A 24,971-nucleotide genomic window follows, 5' to 3' on the forward strand; every position below is an offset into this window, starting at 1 on the left:
GAAAGGGACACAGTGCTGAAGAGGTGATATGGTGAGTCCTTTTATGTAATAATGTTCTGTGGCGAGAAGAACTGAGTAATATCTTATTTAGGGAAACATGTTTGTGATAAAGCTGTAAAGAAAGACAAGGAAAGGGTAAGCTGAAAGGATTCTGATCTTTTCTGTAGGGAGGGCATATTCTGGTAGCTGGTTTTATCATCATGCACTAAGCTTGTTAATTTTTAATTTAAATTATGTAAGTGTTGTATAAAAGCAAATATGAAAGTGAAAGAAAGTGTTAGTGGTTCAGCTGTGTCTGACTTGTTGAGACCCCGTGCACTGTAGCCCGCCAGGCTCCTCTGTCCATGGAATCCTCCAGGCAAGAATACTGGAGTGGGTTGCCATTCCCTTCTCCAGGGGATCTTCCTGAGCCCAGGGGTTGAACCCAGATCTCCCGCACCACAGGCAGGATTCTTTACTGAGCCACCAGGGAAGGCCACAAAACATACATACATACATGCAAATATATAGTGTATGTATGTGTGTGTGTATACACATATATATGTGTATACACATATATGTGTGTATACATATATGTGTATGTGTGTGTGTATATATATATATATATATATATATATATATATATATGTACTTTTTATGGATCCACCAGTAATGGGCTGTGTTTTCACTGACCGCTGACTTCTCATCCTCTTCAGCCCTGGTTTCTGTGTCTGTAATGTGAGTTAGACTGAAGGGTCACTAGGTCTGAGATACCTTTTGGCCGTAACATTCCACGATACCAGGGAATAAACACGGCTTAGATGGATGAGAGTCGGTTCCATTTGGATAAATTCCTCTTCAGATAATGGATTTGGAAGGAATCCCAGAAACTGCTTCTTAAATCCACAGCCCTGGCAGCACCATCTCTAACTCGAAGCTTTACAGAGATTTGAGCCATTATTTTTAGGTCTCTTCCTTTTATCTCACATTACACTTAACACAGTAAAGGAAATTATTTTCTTGGGTATTGTTTGTTAAGACCCCTGGAACTAAAGTTGTTTCTGCTCATTTTACTATGCACTTTCCATGGAAGAAGAGCTATGACAAATCTAGACAGCATATTAAAAGGCAGAGACATTATTTTGCTGACAGGTCCATATAGTCAAAGCTATGGTTATTCCAGTAGTCATGTACAGATGTGAGTTGGACCATAAAGAAGACTGAGTGCAAAGAACTGATGCTTTTGAACTGTAGTGTTGGAGAAGACTCTTCAGAGTCCCTTGGACTGCAAGGAGATCCAACCAGTCAATCCTAAAGGAAATCAGTGGTGAATATTCATTGAAAGGACTGAAGCTGAAGCTCCAATACTTTGGCCACCTGATGCACAGAGCTGATTCATTGGTAAAGACCCTGATGCTGGGAAAGATTGAAGGTGGGAGGAGAAGGGGATGACAGAGGATGGATGGCATCACTGACAAAATGGACATGAGTTTGAGTAAACTCTGGGAGTTGGTGGTGGACAGGGAGGCCTGGTGAGCTGCAGTCCATGGGATTGCAAAGAGTCGAACACGGCTGAGCGACTGAACGATAGCAAGGACATTCTCGCTTTCCCCTCCTGTTTTCTGGGCAGTTCCTCCAGGGCCCTTGTTCATTATGCTTTCCTCTATTCCCCGAATGTCTCTGTACTCAGATTCCACGTCTCTGACTCATGCCAGCTCCTGGGGCTTCCTCACAAGGGACCCTAACTGCGTTAGTTATCTATGATGAGGGGTCTTGAACACGTCTTTATTCAGATGGTGAAAGTCGGTCAGTTGTGTCTGACTCTTGGTGCCCGCAGGTGTATGTATGAGTGTGTGTATAGTATCTTTGGGTGTGTGTGGGCATACACACACACACACTCCCACACATACACGTGTGTCGCCCATTCACATAGATGCATCTTCACATATGAGCCATTGTGCACCCCTTCTTTTATAAATTAGTTTTACCCAGTTGCCTAAATCAGAAAATTAGGTGTCATCTTTTCTCACGCCATCATCTCCAGTCTTTCTCACATAGTTGTTTGACTGTGTTCTGTTGATCCTTCTTTCTAAATATCATTCAGCTTTCCCTCTTTCGTTCTCTCCAGCTTCTGTGTCAGTGACTTGTGTTGGGTAAGAGGTTTGTGTTCTTTCACTTGGCCCCCCTTTCAAGCCATCCTCCAGCCTGCTCTGAGAGTGTTCTTTCTGAAAAGCAAATCTTAAGTCTTTCTCATTGTGTCTAGGATGCCACTCAGACCCTAGCCTGGCACACGGAAGCCTTTCATCTTCTGGTTTTTATTACTCTGATTTTTTTCTCTACTACGTCTCCAAAGACCCTTACTGCAGCCATTCTGGGCATTTGCTGCCTCTGAAAATGGTTTCTTGTCTTGATGCTTCTCACGTGAGTTGCAGTAGAAAATAAATAGTGAGAGACTGAGTGATGGTAATTACGAATAAATAAAAATAACATTCGTTGAATACTGATTCATGCCGGGTACTGTTTGAATGCTTTAATCTAGGTTCATCTTGGCCGTGGCCACAGTATGGCATGCTTTATTACCGCCACTTTGCAGTGGTAAACCTTAGCGGTGGGGAGGTGGAGTAACTTGCTGAGCGTGTCCCCAGTAGCGTGTGGTAAAGTTGGGACTTGGATGTGCTCAGTTGTGTCCGACTCTTTGTGACCCCATGGACTCTTGCCCACCAGCTCCTCTGTCCATGGCATTTCTCAGGCAACAATACTGGAGTGGGTATCCATTTCCTTCTCCAGGGCATCTTCCCAACCCAGGGATTGAGCCCACGTCTCCTGTGTTGGCAGGCGGGTCCTTGACTGCTGAGCCACCGGGGAAGCCTGGGCCTGAGACACAGAGCAGCTGAGACCCGCCATCCTTCCAGGGGGCAGCCAGGAGTGAAGGCATGCGTGCTGGCCGCCTTGCTGTCTCCGCTGCCTGCGCTGTCTCTCTCCATTTCATGTTACTCAGCTCATGCATTCTAGAATATAGTAGACACTTAGTATTGTTAAATAAAGAAACCAAATAAAAACTGCTATTCCTATTGTAAGGAAGAGGCAGCAACATGTCTTCGTGATTTGGTAGGTGAAGAACTTGAAAAATTGAACATAATGGAGCTAATTTGCAAAAATCCTCAAACTGCAGGAGTCGGGTGTTTGTGTGTTTCACACTGAGCGGTCTCTGTAATTCCCAGCCAGAGCCATTCAGTGCTGCAGTGTGAGAGGAGCATCCTGCAAGACCCTCCATGCTCTCTGTATTTTGTGCCATGACCCACTTTCTCTGACCTTAGAGGTATTGGACAAAGCAGTCAAAAGCCAAATATTTTACTTTTATGTTAGTTGGAACTTTAGAAAGCTTTTAACATAAATAATACATTCTTATACATCTCTCCATTTTCCTGTTAATCTTTTTGGAAAGAAGCATGATGGTTTCTTATTTATGGGATGTCATCTTTAGCCCAGATCAGCACATGCATCACTAGTGCTGAAGAGTGCACCATTCTGGAGCATTAGGAAATAGTTGACATATGAGTGGATGGGAGATGGTAACTGTATCAAGCACATATTTTATAACATGGAAGAGTAGCATTTGCCCTAGAGAAAATGCAGACGCTTATTGGTAGAGAGAAGGAGTCTATCAGTAGAGAACTTATTAGGACAAGGAATACATTTTTTGGCATCCTTTGTTAATGAGTTTTGAGTAGCATCCTAAGTGTTGTTTCTCTAAGTGTGGTCCCAGACCTCCTGCAGCAGATTTAGCTGGAAAGTCTATTAAATATGCATGTCCTTGACTCTCATCTTCAAATTTGTGATTTAGGGGGCCTGGACTAAAACTCTGAAATTTACATCATTAATGAAATACCATAAAAATGGGGCTTCCTGACTGGTGCAGTGGTATAAGGATCCGCCCGCCATTGCAGGAGATGTGGTTTCAATCCCTGGGTCGGGAAGAGCCCCTGGAGGAGGAAGTGGCAACCCAGCGCAGTATTCTTGCCTGGGAAAGCCCATAGACAGGAGCCTGGCAGGCTACAGTCTGTGAGGTCACAGAAGAGTTAGACATGACTGAGCGACTAAGCGTGCACGCGCACACCACAAAGATATGCACACTGTATTTTAGAAACACTCATATAAGTGTTCTTTATTCCTCCTCTCATTCAACAGTATATTTGAGTGTCTGCTCTCCTAGGAAGTGTTCTGGGTGCTGGGTTGTATTGGAGAACAAGACAAAAGAATTTCTGATGTTGTGAATTCTATGTTTCTATATGAGGTTGACTGAAAATAAGTTAATTATGTAGAGTGTTCAGAGATGGTAAGTACTGTGGGAAAGGAAATAAAACAGCAAAGGAGGATGATCAGGGGTCAGGGTGGGATTGCAACTTAAAGTAGCTTGAAGTGAAGTGAAAGTTGCTCAGTTCATTCAACTCTTTGCAGTCCCATGGACTGTAAGGTCCATGGATTCTCCAGGTCAGAATACTGGAGTGGGTAGCCATTGCCTCCTTCAGGGAATCTTCCCAACCCAGGGATCAAATCCAGCTCTCGCACATTGCAGGCGAATTCTTGACCAGCTGAGCCACCAGGGAAGCCCAGCTAAAGTAGCTTAGTTGGGTTGATTTCAGGGAGAATGTGGCATTTGAGCAGCATCCTATAGGGCGGTCAGACATGGAAGCAGAAGAAGGATTTCTAAGGCCGTGCTATAATCTGGGTGAGCAGAGATGGCAGTTTGCATCTGGTCCATGGAAGATGTGAGGACTGGTCAGATGTGGATCGTTCTGAAGATAAAGTCAGTGGATGCTCTGAAAGATTTAATGTGAAGTATGAGAGAAAGAGGAGTCAAGAATCCATGGATCCGTGATTCTCAACCAAGAAACTGGCAGGATGTATGTTAATGTTTCTGAAATGGGGAAGACTATGGAGAGGAGAAATTTTGGGAGAAGAGTAAGCATTCAGTTTTGGACATGATGAGTCTGAGACATCTGCTAGATATCCAAATAAGACATTGATCAAGGGGCTTCCTTGGTGGCTCAGATAGTAAAGATTCTGCAGTGCAGGAGACCTGGGTTTGATCCCTGGGTCTGGAAGATCCCCTGGAGAAGGGAATGGCCACCCACTCTAGCATTCTTTACTGGAGAATTCTGTGGACAGAGGAGCCTGGCAGGCTATAGTTCATGGGGTTGCAAAGAGTCAGATAACGACTGGATGACTAACACTTTCTTTCACTTTAGGCACATGGATAAATGAGGCAGAGGCCAAAATTAGACCTAGGATAGGAGTATGGGGGTCATTAGCGTGTAGATAGATGGTAGTCTTTAGAGTCACTGGACTGGAGACCAAGTGAGATGGCCAGGGGAGTGAGTATAAATGGGAATGACAGGGACTGGGGAGTAGCTGGGGGCAGCCACCAAGGAGGACTGGTGAGTGAGCGCCCCCAGACGTGGGAGAGGGTCCAGCTCCCTTTGGGGCCAAGGAGAGAAGGAGGGCCTGGCTCTGTTAGATGCTGGTGACAGGCTGAATCAGGGGAGAACGTGGACTCGACCTCTGGGCTCGGTCACGTGGAGATGGGACGCCCCAGCGGGCACAGCGCTGCTGGGGAGGTGAGGGAGCCCGTGTTGTTGCGGGGTGGGTGAGGAGGGTGTGGGGACGGCAGGGAGTACCAGCGGCTCTTCTGAGTTGTCCCCTAAGGAGGCTCATTGACACGGACAGTGCGGGAGAAGACGTGGGGTCAGGAGGAGCACACGAGCTTGTGGGTCCGGGGGCCTTGTCCTCAGCAGAGAGGAGGTCGGGCCAGAGGAGCTGGGCTCCGTGGAGTGGACACCATGCGTAGCTGGAGCGGGGCTGGTGCCTGGAGCTGGCAGAACCCATCCTTCAGGTGCTTGAGATTTTTTTTTTTCCATCATTGGGATTCAGAAGCAGGGTCATCAGCTGAGAGAGTGGGGAGGTGGTTGGACCTTTACGGGGAGCAGAGATGCGAAGCAGATGGAGAGCGAGTGGGCTGGAGAGGAAAGGGGATGGTCAGGGCGCCATTGAGATGGCAGGTTGTGAATTCAGGAGAGCACCGGCCTCACACCTGCTCAGTTCATCCCTCCATCCCTGAGCCTCGTGCGGGCCTGCTGGGTGCGTGCTCTCCCCACCGCCCCGGGAGCTCCCTCTCCTGGGTCTGCTTCCCCGCTTGACCCCGGGCCCACTGCCTCCCTGCCTTCTAGCCTAGGCTCAGGCATTGTCTTCATTGTGACGTCTGCCCTGGACCACACTGTCCACACCTGAAAGCTCCTTGCCCCCCACCCCCGAGCGCCCCTAGCAGTTCTATTTTCCACACTCATCCCCTTCTCACATATTATGTCACTTACTGCATTTATTATTTCATGCAGTCTGCTCTGCGCCCTGCCCCGCCACCCCCCAACACTAGATGCTTAAATCTTATGAAGGCTTGAATCTTTGTCCGTTTCACTCATTTCTGGTCTTCACACATCTAAAAAAGAACCCAACATGTGGTAGATACTCAGTTAAATGTTTATTGAATGAATGAATGAGTTCATTGTCTGGTGGTCATGAAGTTCAAAAGACTTAATCCTGTTGCAAATTATTTCATGTCTGTTGATATATCTTAGAAGGACTATTGTCCCATCAGTTATTGGTTCTCATGATAAGTTGCACTGAGTGGTGAATTTTATACCTTTCAGAGTATTTTTCTATCCCTTATACGATGGTGATCTAATTCAGTACACTTCAGTAGTGTGATTACCCAGTCCTTGAAATGGAATAAAAATAACAGTTTATTTCTGCCCCTTCACATCCTTAATTATCTTGGTTTGGCTTTAAGCTGACCTACCTTATTCCCACTTATTGCAGTCTGTGTTTATATATAGCTACTAACTGAAGGCCTGCCGTTTAGCACATGTCTAAGTATCTGATGATTTAATTTATTGTAGCACTTCAGTGTGGTTCTCACTAACCCGTCAAGGTTTACTGAGCCTGTGTAAGAAGAAATATTTAAATTAGAAAACTTATTTTTTTTTACCCCAAAGTATTATATAGAAAGGAAATGTTAAAGATCTGTAAGAAATTAATGTTTTAAAAGTAATTTTTTTTTACTGTATTAAAATTTTTATTTAAATTTCTTTTTTTTTCTATTTATTTTTATTAGTTGGAGGCTAATTACTTTACATCATTACAGTAGTTTTTGTCATACATTGAAATGAATTAGCCATGGATTTACATGTATTCCCCATCCCAGTCCCCCCTCCCACCTCCCTCTCCACCCGATCCCTCTGGGTCTTCCCAGTGCACCAGGCCCGAGCACTTGTCTCATGCACCCAACCTGGGCTGGTGATCTGTTTCACCCTAGATAATACACATGTTTCAATGCTGTTCTCTTGAAACATCCCACCCTCGCCTTCTCCCAGAGTCCACAAGTCTGTTCTATACATCTGAGTCTCTTTTTCTGTTTTGCATATAGGGTTATCGTTACCATCTTTCTAAAGTCCATATATATGTGTTAGTATACTGTAATGGTCTTTATCTTTCTGGCTTACTTCGCTCTGTATAATGGGCTCCAGTTTCATCCATCTCATTAGAACTGATTCAAATGAATTCTTTTTAATGGCTGAGTAATATTCCATGGTGTATATGTACCACAGCTTCCTCATCCATTCATCTGCTGAAGGGCATCTGGGTTGCTTCCATGTCCTGGCTATTATTTAAATTTCTAAAAATTTCTGATTTATTAAAAACACTTTTTCTCTAGCTCTCAAGACCTTATTCGTTATCTTTGTGCTCAAAAAGGGTTTCTAATAAGTACATTTTTGAGACAGAGTTATTAAGGGGATGGCAGAGGATGAGACGGTTGATGGCATCACTGACTCGATGGACCTGAATATGAGTGAACTCTGGGAGCCGGTGGAGGACAGAGGAGGCTGGTGCACTGCAGTCTATGGGGTCATAATGAGTTGGACCTAGCAACTGAACAACATTTTTCTTCAAGCGAAGGAGTGTCAGTCAGTTCAGTCACTCAGTCATGTCTGACTCTTTGCGACCCCATGGACTGCAGCACACCAGGCTTCCCTGTCCATCACCAGCTCCTGGAGCTTGCTCAAACTCATGTCCATCGAGTCGGTGATGCCATCCAACCATCTCATCCTCTGTTGTCCCCTTCTCCTCCCCTTTCAATCTTTCCAAGCATCAGGGTCTTTTCAAATGAGTCAGTTCTTTGCATCAGGTGGCCAAAGTATTGGAGCTTCAGCATCAGTCCTTCCAATGAATATTCAGGACTGATTTCCTTTAGGATGGACTGGTTGGATCTCCTTGCAGTCCAAGGGACTCTCAAGAGTCTTCTCCAACACCACAGTTCAAAAGCATCAATTCTTCAGTGCTCAGCTTTCTTTATGGTCCAGCTCTCATATCCATACATGACTACTGGAAAAACCATAGCTTTGACTAGATGGACCTTTGTTGGCAAAGTAATGGTCTTTGCTTTTTAATATGCTGTCTAGGTTGGTCATAGCTTTTCTTCCAAGGAGCAAGCATTGTTTAATTTCATGGCTGCAGTCACCATCTACAGTGATTTTGGAGCCCAAGAAAATAGTCTGTCACTGTTTGCGTTGTTTCCCCATCTATTTGCCATGAAGTGATGGGGCCAGATGCCATGATCTTAGTTTTCTGAATGCTGAGTTTTAAGCCAGCTTTTTCACTCTCCTCTTTCACTCTCATCAAGAGGCTCTTGTGGGTGTGCAGATTTGCGTGCTGTGTGCATACGTGACCCTGCTACTTCGCTTCAGGGACCAGACTGTCACATTGGCACTGAAGTCAATGCTCCCCCCTCCTCGTTTGGCCCCCTCTCTCCAGGACAGACTTCTTATGAGATTTTAACTGAAAAATGACGTCTTTCTCTTAAAATGATAGAAGAATCTTGAAATTTAATCACTGTCATCCTCAGAGATTTGATGTATTGATTGCAATTAAATATTTATAGGACATATGTCTGAACCAGTGAAGTCATTAGAACGCAGATTAGTAGCGCAACTTGTTTTGGATTTGGGGATTAAATGCCAGAAATGGGCTGAGTGGTAAAGTTATCAAAGTATTAAGAGAAACATATACTTTGTCTCTCAGAGGAAAAACACATTCCCCGTGGTCCGCTGGCCTACTGTTCAGGTTTAACCTGTGAATCTGATCAGAACATATTTTTTATGTTTTTTGTAAAGAAGCTTGCCATCCAAGTGTGTCCTTTATGTTTTTATTTTTATAACGTTCCTTTTATATGTGTTTTAAAAGTTGAAGTAGTGCGTGTTCATTTCCATTAGACAGTAGTGCATACTGAAGTGCATTTACAACAGCATGTAGTTTCTTTAGATTCACTCAATCTCCTATTCAGATAGTTATTTGAAGATAAAGGCACTTCAGAAAACCTTAGTGATGTCAGTATCAAAAAGAGGCAGCAAGAAGCAGTTTTGCTGCTTAATTACGCTTATCTTGTAACCTGTTATACCGTCTTAAAATCACATCCTAAGGATTAACCAGATCCACTTCTTGTAATTGTTGATGACTTAGAGGGAGTGATGTTATTGATTTTAAGGAATATATTTATTCTTCTTAAATAAATTTTAGCTATTTTTCATAATTAAATTATGGAATGTATACTGTGGAATTAGGCCTGTGAACTTTTTTGAGATTTCTAGTTATAATTTTTAAGTTTTGTGTGGTTATTTAGCATGTTTATTTCCAGGTTTTAATTTTTGCTTTTGGAATAAAAAGCAAAATATTAAGATTTATGTAAAAAGCATTATCTTAAAGCATACTCATGCATTCTTTTAAGAACCTACTTGTAACCTAGTTTTATCTTATATCTGAAGTACCTCCATTGTTATTTACAGTTTTACTTGTTATTACTTGCCATTCTTGGCTAATTCTACCAAAATGTATGTCTTGAATACATGTTTGCTAAATGACGTGTGTTATGTAGCCTTTGCTTTTCCAGCAAGTAATACTGTTTAGTTTAAAATCATCTCTCTGTCTACAATGGTAGCTACAGTTTTCACCTACTATGAAATGCTCCGGAGTTATAAAAGTCGTGTGACCATGAACCAACCCCACTTGGGAAACAAAAAAAAGCTGTTACTGAATCAAAAATAGAAAAAGGAGCTTAGAGAACTGTTAGGTTCAGCATTCCTCTCCATTAATATCTCTTTTCAGTTATTCCTGGGGGTCTGCGCTGGTGTGTGTGTGTGTGTGTGTGTGTGTGTAATATGTATATATGTGTATGCATACAATCAACCTTTTAAGAACATTTTCATTAAGTGTGTATGTTGATAAGTGTCAGTCACTAAGAGGATTGTTTGCAAAGTCAGTGATAACATGAGGCATTTTACCAAGTGGTGAATTTCTATTGGCTCAAATCACTAGTTTAGTAACACAAAGTAATTAGTCATGCTCAAAAATGCATCATCAGTAAATAGTTTTGAGATTTATCTCTTTTTAGACTTGAACTGTTCCACTCAAACTAAAATGAATGGATTATTTCCAGTAAACACAAAAATGAAAACCTTTTAAAAAGTCTTGTAGTCTTAATCTTTTAAGGCAAATTAAGTCCTTTAAAAGGATGTCTTAGTTTGTTCCATTTGTCAGTAATGTATTACTTTAAATTTATCATCGTGCTTCACCTTATTTTTTCAAAATCCATCACATTAGATCACTTTAGTTTGATTTATCATACTGTGTTGAAAATGTGTGTAAGTCAAATTCTGCAGGCATTTTAAACTACATTAGTTTCAAATTAACTGTTTATTGTATGTAGTAGCAAAGACACCCAGGATTGTAAGCTACTGCCTTTTAGCACAGATTAAATGAGTAATTCCACACATTATAGTTATTTAACTCTTAAAGCGCGTGAAGTGTATGTGCTTTAGGATCATTTCTGTGTGTTTTGTTCCTCGGTAAGCATCTATTTCCAGTTACGTGTTGGGCGCTAAAGCTGCCTCTACCCAAGGGGCCGTGATACCTTCTCAGGAAGCGCTGGAGTTGACAGAGATGGGAAGGGTGGAGTTGGGGAAAGTGGACTCGAGTATTTACCATCTGCTCTGTGCCTGCACCACGGGCACTCGATGGGACCGTTTAAGTTTGGAAGAGTATAGTTGATACAGAGTGTTGTGTTAGTTTCAGGTGTATAGCACTGCAGTTCAGTTATGTGTCTACTCTTTTTCAGATTCTTTTTCCATATAGGTTTATTACACAATATTGAGTAGAGTTCCTTGTGCTATACAGTAGGTCCTTGTTTATTTATGTTATGTACAGTGTGTATCTATTAATCCCAAATTCCTGATTTATCCCTCACCTTTCCCCGTTGGTAACTAACTCTCACAAAACCCCATCAGACGTTTCTGTGTTGTTATTCCCATTTTACAGAAGGGGAGACAGTCTCAGAGACAGCAGGCTGCCTGAGCTCATAAAGCCTAATGAGTGGCAGTGAGAGGCAAGCACTCAGACCCCAGACTCCACGTTCACTTTGGTTTGTCGTCTCGGTACCTCCTCCGCGCCAGTCATAATGTGGGTGTTAAATGGGTCATCTACGGGCCCTGCTCTCAGTTCTCGTTTTTATGAGAGCAGCTCATACTCTTGGCAAAAATGCCATGACCGTGTCTTTTTAGATTATGTCCATTTAAACTCATTTTACCACCTTTTTGGTCAAAACCATTGTACAGTAATAAGGCAGTTAAACGTCATTTTGAACAGGAACCTGTTGGTTCATCGGCCATTCTTTCCTGATTTGGGTCTGAGAGATTTCTGTCTCAGCGTCTTACCCACTGACGTGCTCTTAGTGGTCCCCAGTCTGCCTGGAATGACACTGGCCTCACCCCTCCTCTTGGTCAGTTTTGTCTTTGAACCATTTAACCAGAAAACCAGGGCAGACCATGAGAGGTTTTTAGAAGTCAAGGTCTCTTATGTTATCTAAACTTCAAATTTATAGGGTGAAAAAATCATGGCCAGGATTAATTAATTCTCTTAAGATGAAGAGGAACATCTTATGTTAATCCTCAGATCCTCAAGTCTGTTCTTTAGACATCATTGAAGTCTTTCTTATGGTAGCCTTTGGTTCTCATGCAGCGGAGCCTTAAAGACAATTCACCATCATCATGAGTGGAGAAACCACAAAACATTTATAATATTTTTCATAATCTAAGCAACACATGCATCTGGTGCCACAGACCAACAATATAAAACTAACCACGTGCCAGTGATACATGTGTGTGTAAAGCGTGTCACTGGTTTATGCCTGGAGCTGGTCAACAGAACGATCACCTAAGGATGTTTTCCGAAGCCCCGAGATTCCGCTTTGCTGCGTGTGTAGGAGCAGGGTGGAGACGGGGCAGAGCAGATGGTGTGCTGTGTTTTGAAGCGGATCTCTGGGTACTTTTGAGCATCAGGTTCCCACCCCCATCTCTCCTTTCAGAATAGTGAGAAATATTGTTTAAGGTGACCCCGTGTAAGTCAACATGAATTTACCTGAAGTTTATTCATCTTCATAACCATGGTTTTGATCATTTGGTCAACACATTTGTTGGGAATTGTGAAGTTATATTTGTTTTATTATTAAGTGCTTAGAACTATCTGGTGCTCTTACCCTTGAGGACTAGCAGATTAGATCTAGAGTGTTTTATTTTACTGGATGAAGTTAATATTAACCTCTAAATAGTAACATCTAACATTTCTTGGATGCTCCCTGTGTTAATAAACCTGTGTTAATTTAACGTGTGCAGCCGTGTCCTGAAGCAAATACTGAGAACCCTGAGGCCGGGGGGTGAATTCAGCCCCCAGGGCGAGGCTCGGCTGGTGGCGGCCTTGTGCAGACCCTCCAAGGGGCTGTGGTCTTTCTGTCCACACTGTTTTATTTATTAATGGAGTTAGGCTGTGCTGTACATTTGTCTGACTAGCTGCTATTTATGGTCCACCTGCCATCTCAGCGGTTTGCGTTTTCTTGTTGTGTATCTGTGTTTATACACATATATGTATACCTGAATGTCTGCTATTAATAGTTTTGGTGTAAGTAAAAATCTAATCTTATGAAGTAAATGACAGTTAACATGTTTGACATCTTTTGATTTCAGTTTATCGATGGTCGACTGGCAAAACTAAATGCAGGAAAGGGTTTCTCTGATGCATTTGAAGAAGAGATCACTTCCGGTGGCTTTTGTGGAGGTAAAGACTAGTTCCAATGTGATTATCCGTTTTATGAATAACAATTATCTATGATTTTTGCACCTGTGTCACATATGTCTACTTTGTAAACTACCATTTTCTCATAAATATCTGATATCTTCGATACATTTGTTCATCTTATAAAGAACTATAGTGTTGACTTATTTTGCCTGATATGTTATGCTAGGTATTCAGATGGTCTCATGAGCTGGCAGTGGTTTGCTTGGATAGTCTCTTAATATGACTGGAAAAAATGTCACAGAAATGCAGTTAGTTTGTTCCTCCTGACTGATTTTCTGTGCTAGAGAAATACTAGTGATATTTATCAATACTACTCGAGTAAGAATTAGAGAACTCAGATTGTGGTCCACGCAGTAGCTTTTAACGTAATCCAGAGAGACAGGTCTGAGCATGACAACTGTTGTGACATTTTAAGTAAGAGTGTCTCTATAGGAGTCTGTGTTGCTGCTGTGCTTTGCCGGCCCCGCAGCGTTCGGGACAGACTTCTCAGTTTACTGTCCCATGTTCTTACACTTGTCAGCGTGGCGAGTGCGCACTTAAAGCAGTGGAAGGAGGCCTCTCATTTTGTATGTGTGACACACATTAGTGACATCCCACTTTTATTTAATATAATTAACTGTAATATAATTGAGCAGTTACATTGTTTGAAATGTCAGTAATTGAAACTGTTTTGTAGTATCTAGGAAATGAATGAATTAGGAATGGGTACTCTGTCCATGATGATCTGGTACCTAGTCCTTACTCTGTACTTCATGATCCAGTACCTAGTCCTGACTCTGACTCTGTACTTGGTGATCCGGCACCTAGTCCTGACTCTGTACTTGGTGATCCAGCACCTAGTCCTGATGCTTTACTTGGTGATCTGGCACCTAGTCCTGACTCTGTACTTGGTGATCTGGCACCTAGTCCTGACTCTGACTCTGTACTTGGTGATCTGGCACCTAGTCCTGACTCTGTACTTCATGATCCAGTACCTAGTCCTGACTCTGTACTTGGTGATCTGGCACCTAGGCCTGACTCTGTACTTGGTGATCCGGCACCTAGTCCTAACTCTGTACTTCATGATCCAGTACCTAGTCCTGACTCTGACTCTGTACTTGGTGATCTGGCACCTAGTCCTGACTCTGTACTTCATGATCCAGTACCTAGTCCTGACTCTGTACTTGGTGATCCGGCACCTAGTCCTGACTCTGTACTTGGTGATCCGGCACCTAGTCCTGACTCTGTACTTCATGATCCAGTACCTAGTCCTGACTCTGACTCTGTACTTGGTGATGTGGCACCTAGTCCTGACTCTGTACTTCATGATCCAGTACCTAGTCCTGACTCTGACTCTGTACTTGGTGATCCGGCACCTAGTCCTGACTCTGTACTTCATGATCCAGTACCTAGTCCTGATGCTTTACTTGGTGATCTGGCACCTAGTCCTGACTCTGTACTTGGTGATCTGGCACCTAGTCCTGACTCTGTACTTCATGATCCAGTACCTAGTCCTGACTCTGACTCTGTACTTGGTGATCTGGCACCTAGTCCTGACTCTGTACTTCATGATCCAGTACCTAGTCCTGACTCTGACTCTGTACTTGGTGATCTGGCACCTAGTCCTGACTCTGTACTTCATGATCCAGTACCTAGTCCTGACTCTGTACTTGGTGATCTGGCACCTAGGCCTGACTCTGTACTTGGTGATCCGGCACCTAGTCCTAACTCTGTACTTCATGATCCAGTACCTAGTCCTGACTCTGACTCTGTACTTGGTGATCTGGCACCTAGTCCTGACTCTGTACTTGGTGATCTGGCACCTAGTCCTGACTCTGTACTTGGTGATCCAGCACCTAGTCCTGACACTGTACTTGGTGATCTGGCACCTAGGCCTGACACTGTACTTGGTGATCTGATACCTAGTCCTGACTCTGTACTTGGTGATCTAGTACTTAGTCCTGACTCTGGCAGACAGTTTTGCTTGAAACCTTAAAAGTGTCCTCTTCATTCCTTCAGCCAGTATTTGCTGAGTGTTTCCTATGTACCAGATGCTGTTCTAGATTTGGGATGAACTGAATGAATAATCCCCAGTGTGTTCATTTTCAGCTGGTGGTAATAGTGCTTCCCCATCCCCCACCCCCAAGTTATCTATAGGTTTGATTCAGGGGGAAGGAAATCTTTAATCTGTGTGTAAGTAAATAGTTTTTAGAATTGAGGAATAAAAGGTGAAAAGACAAAGAATAATTAGTACTTATCTACAAAGCTCCCAAAATTTAAGTTTAATCTTAAATAAAATTTACTTTTGCACCACAAAAATACAAAAACTGTTGCGATCACTTGTTCACTGAAAGAGGTACAGGAGATCTGAGTGACTCTGGACCTCCCTCTGATGCAAGCAGGGTTGCGTTTCATGGAACGCTTCCAGCTTGGGGGAAAACTTAGTTTCCTTGACCTAGCAAGTGAGCTGAACGTTCAGTCCTTCAGAAGCCCCTTGCTTTCCTCAGCTCACGGCAGAAAATGTAGCTTCAATGGAACTTTTGTGTTAAAATAAGGCTTTTTTACTTTTCACCTCAGACAAGCAGAATATTGTCAGCTCGTGGACAAATTGCTTGCAGCACCTCCTGAGTATTTACATAACTGCGATCTCATTATCGTTCTGACCCGTGGGGCTGGCATCCCGTGTGGAATTGAGGATGACACTGTGTGACAGTAATGGGGTGGAACTAAGATCCTTTTGTGTAGTGAAATTCTGTAGTCTGCACCCTTGGTCCGCAGACCTCAGTCACAGAGGAGAGCCTCGGTAGCTTTTATGGTGGGAGGAGGGTCACCAGATTTTTTCATGAAAGGTCCTACTGTTTAAAGAAGAATAGAAGAATGTTTATCACCAGTTAGCAGCTGATTTAGAGACTGCTGCACTTTTAGTACAACTTAATGCCAGCTACTTTGTTGTTCTTTCTTAAAATAAAAAAAAAAAGGTTTTGAACACTTCTTTTACTTTTGGGGAGCCAGTACTGATCCAAAAGGAAAGTGTTCATTTTAGTAAGTTTAGGGCTTCCCCAGTGGCTAGTGGTAAAGAATATACTTGTAAAGCAGGAGACCTGGGTTCAATCCCTGGGTCAGGAAGTTTACCCTGGAGAAGAAAATAGCAACTCACTCCAGTATTCTTGCCTGGAGAATCCCATGGACAGAGGAGCCTGGCAGGCTACAGTCCATGGGGTCACAAAGAGTCAGACAGGACTGAGCAAGTAAAAATCAATAGCAACATTTCAGTAGGTATAGCAAGAAAGTACATTGAAAAAATTATGCCTGGTGATCGTGAGATTTTCTAATTGTTACATTTTAGGTTATTATCTTAGAGAGACATAGACATTCATCTTAAAGGAAATTAAAGCAAAATCATTAAGATTTGAATAGATGAATAATCTAATAAAAATTAGCAGTGTTCTTACTAATGAGATACATGTGTATATAAAGTTCCTAAAAATAGTTCCTAGAAGTCAGCTGAAACATTTTTTTATCTGGACTGCTTTTGTGAGAAAGAATAGGTCTGAGGTAGTGAACTGCTCTTCAAAAAGTAAACTGTTGTAGCTTTCTCATTTCTCTCCTAGTTACAATGGAAATGATGATTAATGTTCACGCTTCCTGAATTAGTATGAGGCAGAAGCTCTTCTAAGAGCTCTCCAAATATTATCTCACTTAACCCTCCCAGCACCCCGGGAGGGACTTTGAGCATCCTTATTTTACTGAGGGCACCCACCTCGGTAATTTGCCCAAGGTCACACGTGACTGCCTGGCTTCAAAGCTCTCGCTTTAATAACTGTGATATATGCCTTCTTATGATAAGAGATCGTTTTAATTAGAAGGCCTTTAGTAAACAAGAGCAGTACTCAGGGCTTCTCTGCTCTGATGAATAAAAGCAAAATTCCTGTCTCTTTTGATTATCCTTTGAAGATTTTATATATATATATATATATATATATAAATATAAAACCCTCAGGAAGATCACTATAGGAGAAATCAACAGTCGCTGGAGTTGAAGGAATCATTATGTTTCTCTAAGCAAAAATAACTGTGAAACTTTAGACAAGCATCTCATTTCTCCCCCATCTAGACCATTAATGTGGCAGTTTATGTACTGTTTTTGTTGCTAACGTGCATGGTCGTGATAGCATGAATATGAGTGTGGTGGAGCCCTGGCATTGCTGTGGCTCTGGCTGAAATAGCAGGGCAGTCCCACACAGAACACGTCCATTCACACTGAGTCTAGAACTGCAGTTAAGGGCCATGAATGCATGGAGATTTTCCAAAACTGTTCTCTGTCCCATGAACCCCTCTGGTCAAAACTGTTCAGGAAATCCATGTTACTCCTGGTCCCTTTTGTGGGACCCTTGTAGAACACTCAACCTTCTCCTGAGAAGAAAGGGAAGAGAATATCCGGAAATATGTGAAGAGAAGAATGTCATGGGGTTAAAAGGTCATCATAGAGGCCACAAGTAGGACAAAGGAGCCATAGATAAACACAAATACCAGTCTGTGAAAAGCAGCTCAGGAATACTGAGTCAAGAACATGTTTATTTTTCCCCCCATAATTTTATATTTATTTACAATGTTGTATTAGTTTGAGGTATGTAACATAGTGATTCTGTATTTTTATAGATTATACTCCATTTAAAGTTATTATCAGTGAATTCCCTGGCAGCCTAGTTAGGACTCAACCTTTTCACTCCCAGAGTCGCGGGCTTGATCCCTAGTTTGGGAACTAAGATCCCACAAGCCTCGCTGCTTGGTCAGAATAAGGAAAAAACCTCTGTACCCTTTTGGGGTTTCCCTGGTGGTTCAGACGGTAAAGAATCTGCCTACAATGCAGGGCACCCAGGTTCGATCCCAGGTTTGGGAAGATCCCTTGGAGAAGGGAATGGCAACCCACTCCATTATTCTTGCCTGGAGAATTCCATGGACAGAGGAGCTTGGTGGGCTCCAGTCCAGAGACTCTTTGGGGTCACAAAGAGCCAGATACGACTTAGAAACTAACATTTTCTCACTTTCAAAGTTATTGTAAGATATTAAATGTACATTATACTGTATTTTATTTTATACCTAGTAGTTTGGACCGTAATTTTTTTCATTTAAAATCAATGAAAAAAATAGATATTAAAAATCCACATCTAGTTTTCTAAACTTTAAAAAGCAGACGTATTTTCAGGTTGATTTTATATGGAGTGTGTGGTCACTCTCCCCATCAATAGCGTTTATTTCTTCATTAGTTCCCCAGCAGAGTCTCGTCAGTCTTTTGTTTATTTAATCCTGTTTCTTTCTTTGCTGACTGGTAACCAAAGGAATCCGAAGGGGTGGTAGTAATCATTAGTTTCAGTGGTGTTTTTCTGGCCTCACTGAACAATTTAGACCAATTTACATTTTTTGATAAGTAACAACAGATTACTGGAATTTAATATATTTGACAAGAAAGACTGCACAAGTGCGAAACCAAGATATTTTGTCCTTGAATGTGAGAAAATCACTTGTTTGATTAACAAGAACAATGTTAAGAATTTCCTCAATAATGCTTACTATTTCTACAATCCAGTTACTTTGAAAGAAACACTAAGGTGTTTTGGTGTGTGTGTGTGTGTGTGTGTGTTTCCCCAGCTTTCAGATTTATTTTTTGAGAAGAAAATTAGCCTTTTAAAACACACATTATCAGAGAATAGAGTGCTTGTCTCACAGGTTTTATGGAAATAGGTGTCTTCACTCTTAAAAGCACTAGAATTAAGAGAGACAATTAGCCTTTTAAAATATTTTTTGACAGGAATCTAAGTTGTACCACCTGTTTTCCTGTTACCTTAAGCTGCTTCTTCAGGGACTTCCTGTTTGTGCGGAGCCCGTGATTCCACGTTGCTATTCTGAGTGGCTCGCTCTCTCAGCCGTTTCTCCTCAGGGCGGCTCTCAGCGGCCCCCTGCCCTTTCTAGTGTAGCCGTTTCTGAAGTGACGCGGAGGAAAGCTCTGTGTGATTTCCCTTATATTGTATTTAGCAACCCCGAAAGCTGAAGGACTGATGACCCGAGAATTAAACACCGAGATTCTCCTCGGCGGCCGTCCTTGTGAGCACAGGCAGATGATGGCCTTAGAGCGCCAGTGTCCCCGCCAGGCGCCGTCGGGCCTGCTGCCGCGTGCTGGGGTCGCGCCTTGCGTGGCAGCTGCCAGGCGCCAGACCGGTCCGACGCTCGGTCCCCAGGGCGGGCTGGCCTGACTCTGGCCCGCCGGCCCCAAGTTCCCTGCCCCCTTGGCCACCCGCTTTGCCTGTTTCTTAGTAGAAGGGTGCGACTCAAGAGGCGCAAGGTAGATAAAAACGTTTAACAACCTAGGAAGGGCTGAAGATGAGCTTTTACTCCTCACGACTGTCGCTGGAGACACTGACCTTTCTGTAACTACTCTGAGGTTTTACGGCAGTTATTTTCTTTCTGGTTCAGAGGTTTAAAAACTCATTTTCTTCTGTGACACGTGTTCCAGGATGCCAAATAGTTATCACAGAGTAGTTTGTGTTTTTCTCTCCATTTTCTTAAATTCATTTTGGGAAATGCAATAAAACACTTTCCAGAATACCATGAATAATAACCAAGTTATAAATATGTGATTTCTACACAACCGTTTTTAGGAGAGAAGTAAAAAGTGTATGAACTGATGAGAACTTCGAATAGAGAAGAAAATCTGTATGAATAATCTGGATAAAGACATAATGTTTATTTTCTGTTGTTGATAGAATCTCCTTGGGATATAACTGAATAGAATAATTGGGATTTTTTTTCATCATTTTACAAGGGAAAGCTTAAAGTTTTTTTGGTCAGGTCATATACCACCTGAAACTCGTGCCCTTCAAGCACTGCAGATTGTTTTTATATGGTCTATTTTAGATAGATACATTTTGCTATAATCATTTCACAAGGTTACAAAAATATTATTTTCCCCATATTTATTCTTCCAGAAAAGGTGCAATGCAGTGCTGTACCTTTTCTGAAAAAATAGAGTGAGAGACATTTTTCAGAATAGTTGTTTCTTGGTATTTCTTTGAAATTAGGGAGAGACGTTAAGTTCAAGATTGAATCCAGAGCTGGAGGTTTTTGGCCTGATGCTGGTTAGGGATGCAGAGATACCCGCTGGGAAGATACTCGGCCCAAGGGCCCTCTACCTCTGTGTTGTAACAGCAGGGTGGCGTGTTTCTTAAGAAGCCAAAACCACACACAGGAGCAGTCTGCTTTGGGCGCCTTTGTGCGGGGCGGTCAGTCTCTGAGCAGCCTTTGGAACTTTGTTTTTTCTTGTCGGAGTATTTAAGGTTTAACAACCAGGAAGGTAGAGGAAATCTGACTGAAGTCAGTTGATACAAATGTTACTTTAGACTAGTTGTGTGGCCTTCTTTTGCCTTCTTATATCATCTTATTGATTAAATGAATTAGCATATTTGGAGCCAAATGTATATGATTGCTGGTTTTACTGAACTGGTCTTGCCGGCATTTGAATTTTCTAATAGCCATGAGGAGCTACTGCCGTATCTCCTTGGGTAATACCTTTCTGATTTGGATTTACAACTAGGAGTATTTTCAGAACATTCTGCAGGTTAATTGCAATAAAGTAAAATTTGCTATCAGTTAATACCGATGTCTAACAACTGTAGAAGAATCTTTTTTTTGTCCTCAAGATTCTTTATATTTCTAAATTTCCTTCTAGTTTTTTCCTTTCCTTATGTACTTTACATATTATTTTAAGATAACCCTAATTGTGTAAAAGAGCCAGACTTTCACAAAACACCATAGACATAAATATTGAAAAATCAGTTTAAAAGACATAGGAATTTTGGATATCAAAATGTTATTTTTTTTCCCCTCTGAAAGTAGTAGTATAATGAAAGAATGCTTTAACATATTATCTTCTTATGTGAGTAAAGAAAAAGTATCTAGTCTTAAAAATGCTAGTTACTATGTTCCTAAGAATTAGAGCATTTATTAATAGTTCTTACAATGAATTGCTTCTTTTACAACATTTCAGATAAATAAAATTTGCCTGCTAAAATCTTGGAAATAACTAGTTCTTGGTGCATATTGGTTTATGGATTTATTTTTGATCAGATATTCCTGACATCTTATTTTTATACATTCCAGGGAACTCAAAGTCATATCAGCAATGGGTGCATACAGTCAAGGTACTAATAAACCTTTACAGTTTCTTTTTTTTTTTCTTTCACTTTAACAATATGGGAAAATGTTCAGTTCAGGTCTACTGTTTATATCTATGCTGTTTATGGGCAGTATTTTAAATGTGTCTATATTTTCTCACACTTTAACATTTTTATTTTATGCTTATAGTTTGTTGCTATTTGTAAAGAAAATTTTTAAATGAAAAGCTTTTGTCTTTATATTTTTCAAGATAAATGGCTTGATTTGAAAAGCATGATTTTGTTATCATCTTATAACATATTCCGGAAGATGGAGTTAGATGGAGTGGTAGGGCTTGATGGGAATGTTATCATTTCTGGTAATATACTTTTGTTAACATGATTTTTTTAAAACATAACTCTCTTTCGCAGATTGCAGCTTTATTGCTGAACACTAAAACATTTGAGAAACAGTTGGTTGTATTTCTTTTTTATTAAGCTTTATATATATGTATACATACTGGTCACATTGCCTACATCTGCCTAAACCACAAAGATGAAAGGATTGTGTTACACCAAAAGAATGGAGGAGAATGTTTACATTTTGTATGGAGTTACTATTGCATAAATAAAAGCTTGAAAACATTTAACATGACATAATTTTTAAGTCTTTCTTTAAGCTATGAGAAAAGCTCTTAATTCTATATTATCAATAATGCTTTGTTCTCAGGACAGTCGGGCCCCAAATTTTTAGGAACACGTTTCTGTTTTTCCCTTGCAGAAAGGAGGCGCACTATTTAACACAGCAATGACCAAAGCAAGCCCTGCTGTGCGAACAGCGTATAAATTTGTAAGTGCTCTTTTGATGTTTAAAAATTCTGTTGATAAAATTTTATAACATTTTCCTAGATGATACACACGTAAATCTAGAATATTTTCTGTTTTCCTTTACATAAATTTAGAGTTAATAGTGACCTAAGCAAACTCGGTTATTAAAATTGTATCATTGTCTAGGCAGGGTGTTTCTTTTATATACTTTAAAAATTGTTCTTTTATTTCAAAGCTGTCAGCAAAATTGTGCCCTCAGATTGAAACAGTCCACGATGAAGTGAAGTTTTAAAGATTTGTTTCTTTTATTTAGCAGCATACTTTAAATTCTCATTGTGTACTTGAGGCTTAACTAGAAAAATTTTTTTAAAAATATGACAAGCTCTCTTGCCTCAAAGGTCGTCCTTTGACTTTCCAAAGTTAAAACTCCCCATTGATATCTCATGGCTTATAGTAAAACAATAACAACACCAGGAGCTACCACAGCAAGTAAATAATTAACAAAATGGAAGTCTCTCTGCTCTGATCCCCGAGACCCTTCAGACCTGGCCCCTCCCATCCTGGATCATTTCCCTGAGGCCCCCAGCCCTGGTGTCTCCAGGTCTGAGATCCTTCTTGTTCCACGGGTGCAGGATGTTCTCTTCTGTGTCTTCGTCCTTCACAATCCGTCCCTGCTGCCCAGGACGTCCTTTCCTTGGCTTCTGTCCACCTACTAAATCATCCTACAGGTTTATTTTAGATTAGACATTCAGTCAGTTCAGTTCAGTCGCTCAGTCGTGTCCGACTCTTTGTGACCCCATGAATCATAGCACACCAGGCCTCCCTGTCCATCACCAACTCCCAGAGTTTACTCAAACTCATGCCCATCGAGTTGGTGATGCCATCCAGCCATGTCATCCTCTGTCATCCCCTTCTCCTCCTGCCCCCAATCCCTCCCAGCATCAGGGTCTTTTCCAATGAGTCAACTCTTCACATGAGGTGGCCAGAGTATTGGAGTTTCAGCTTCAGCATCAGTCCTTCCAATGAACACCCAGGACTGATCTCCTTCAGGATGGACTGGTTGGATCTCCTTGCAGTCCAGGGGACTCTCAAGAGTCTTCTCCAACACTACAGTTCAAAAGCATCAATTCTTCAGCACTCAGCTTTCTTCACAGTCCAACTCTCATATCCATACATGACCACTGGAAAAATCATAGCCTTGACTAGACAGACCTTTGTTGGCAAAGTAATGTCACTGCTTTTTAATATGCTATCTAGGTTGGTCATAACTTTCCTTCCAAGGAGTAAGCGTCTTTTAATTTCATGGCTGCAGTCACCATCCACAGTGATTTTGGAGCCCCCCAAAATAAAGTCTGACACTGTTTCCACTGTCTCCCCATCTATTTCCCATGAGGTGATGGGACCAGATGCCATGATCTTAAGTCTTCTGAATGTTAAGCTTTAAGCCAACTTTTTCACTCTCCTCTTTCACTTTCATCAAGAGGCTTTTTAGTTCCTCTTCACTCTCTGCCATAATGGTGGTGTCATCTGCATATCTGAGGTTATTGATATTTTTCCCGACAATCTTGATTCCAGCTTGTACTTCTTCCAGCCCAGCATTTCTCATGATGTACTCTGCATATAAGTTAAATAAACAGGGTGACGATATACAGCCTTGGCATACTCCTTTTCCTATTTGGAGCCAGTCTGTTGTTCCATGTCCAGTTCTAACTGTTGCTTCCTGACCTGCATACAGGTTTCTCAAGAGACAGATCAGGTGGTATGGTATTCCCATTTCTTTCAGAATTTTCCACAGTTTATTGTGATCCACACAGTCAAAGGTTTTGGCATAGGCAATAAAGCAGAAATAGATGTTTTTCTGGAAATCTCTTGCTTTTTAGATGATCCAGAGGATGTTGGCAAGTTGATCTCTGGTTCCTCTGCCTTTTCTGAAACCAGCTTGAACATCTGGAAGTTCTCGGTTCATGTATTGTTGAAGCCTGACTTGGAGAATTTTGAGCATTACTTTACTAGCGTGTGGGATGAGTGCAATTGTGCGGTAGTTTGAGCATTCTTTGGCATTGTTTTTCTTTGGCATTGTAATGAAAACTGACCTTTTCCAGTTTTGTGGCCACTGCTGAGTTTTCCAAATTTGCTGGCATATTGAGTGCAGCACTTTCACAGCATCATCTTTCAGGATTTGAAATAGCTCAACTGGAATTCCATCACCTCCACTAGCTTTGTTCATAGTGATGCTTTCTAAGGCCCATGTGACTTCACATTCCAGAATGTCTGGCTCTAGGTGAGTGAGCACATCATCGTGATTATCTGGGTCGTGAAGATCTTTTTTGTACAGTTCTTCTGTGTATTCTTGCCACCTCTTCTTAATATGTTCTGCTTCTGTTAGGTCCGTACCATTTCTGTCCTTTATCGAACCCATCTTTGCATGAAATGTTCCCTTGGTATCTCTAATTTTCTTGAAGAGATCTCTAGTCTTTCCCATTCTGTTGTTTTCCTCTATTTATTTGCATTGATCACTGAGGAAGGCTTTCTTATCTCTCCTTGCTATTCTTTGGAAATCTGAATTCAAATGGGAATATCTTTCCTTTTCTCCTTTGCTTTTCACTTCTCTTCTTTTCTCAGCTATCTGTAAGGCCTCCTCAGACAGCCATTTTGCCTTTTGCATTTCTTTTCCATGGGGATGGTCTTGATCCCTGTCTCCTGTACAATGTCATGAACCTCCTTCCATAGTTCGTCAGGCTCTCTGTCTATCAGATCTAGTCCCTTAAATCTATTTCTCACTTCCACTGTACGGGCATAAGGGAT

The 24,971-nt window shown here is 41.6% G+C and overlaps 1 protein-coding gene across 3 annotated transcripts in view; it reads left to right on the top strand.

Moving 5' to 3' along the window:
* The window catches only part of DENND1B (DENN domain containing 1B), a 261,115-nt gene that overhangs the window by 195,648 nt on the left and 40,496 nt on the right, over positions 1 to 24,971 (top strand). For all 3 annotated transcript variants that reach the window (XM_070473840.1, XM_070473842.1, XM_070473841.1), the window contains 3 exons: positions 13,101 to 13,191; positions 21,346 to 21,386; positions 22,120 to 22,188. In XM_070473840.1, the coding sequence (XP_070329941.1) occupies positions 13,101 to 13,191; positions 21,346 to 21,386; positions 22,120 to 22,188 (201 nt within the window). The remainder of the gene's footprint in view (positions 1 to 13,100; positions 13,192 to 21,345; positions 21,387 to 22,119; positions 22,189 to 24,971) is intronic.

This window comes from Odocoileus virginianus, chromosome 11 (genome assembly GCF_023699985.2).
Source record: "Odocoileus virginianus isolate 20LAN1187 ecotype Illinois chromosome 11, Ovbor_1.2, whole genome shotgun sequence".
In the NCBI taxonomy this organism is placed as follows: Eukaryota; Metazoa; Chordata; class Mammalia; order Artiodactyla; family Cervidae; genus Odocoileus; species Odocoileus virginianus.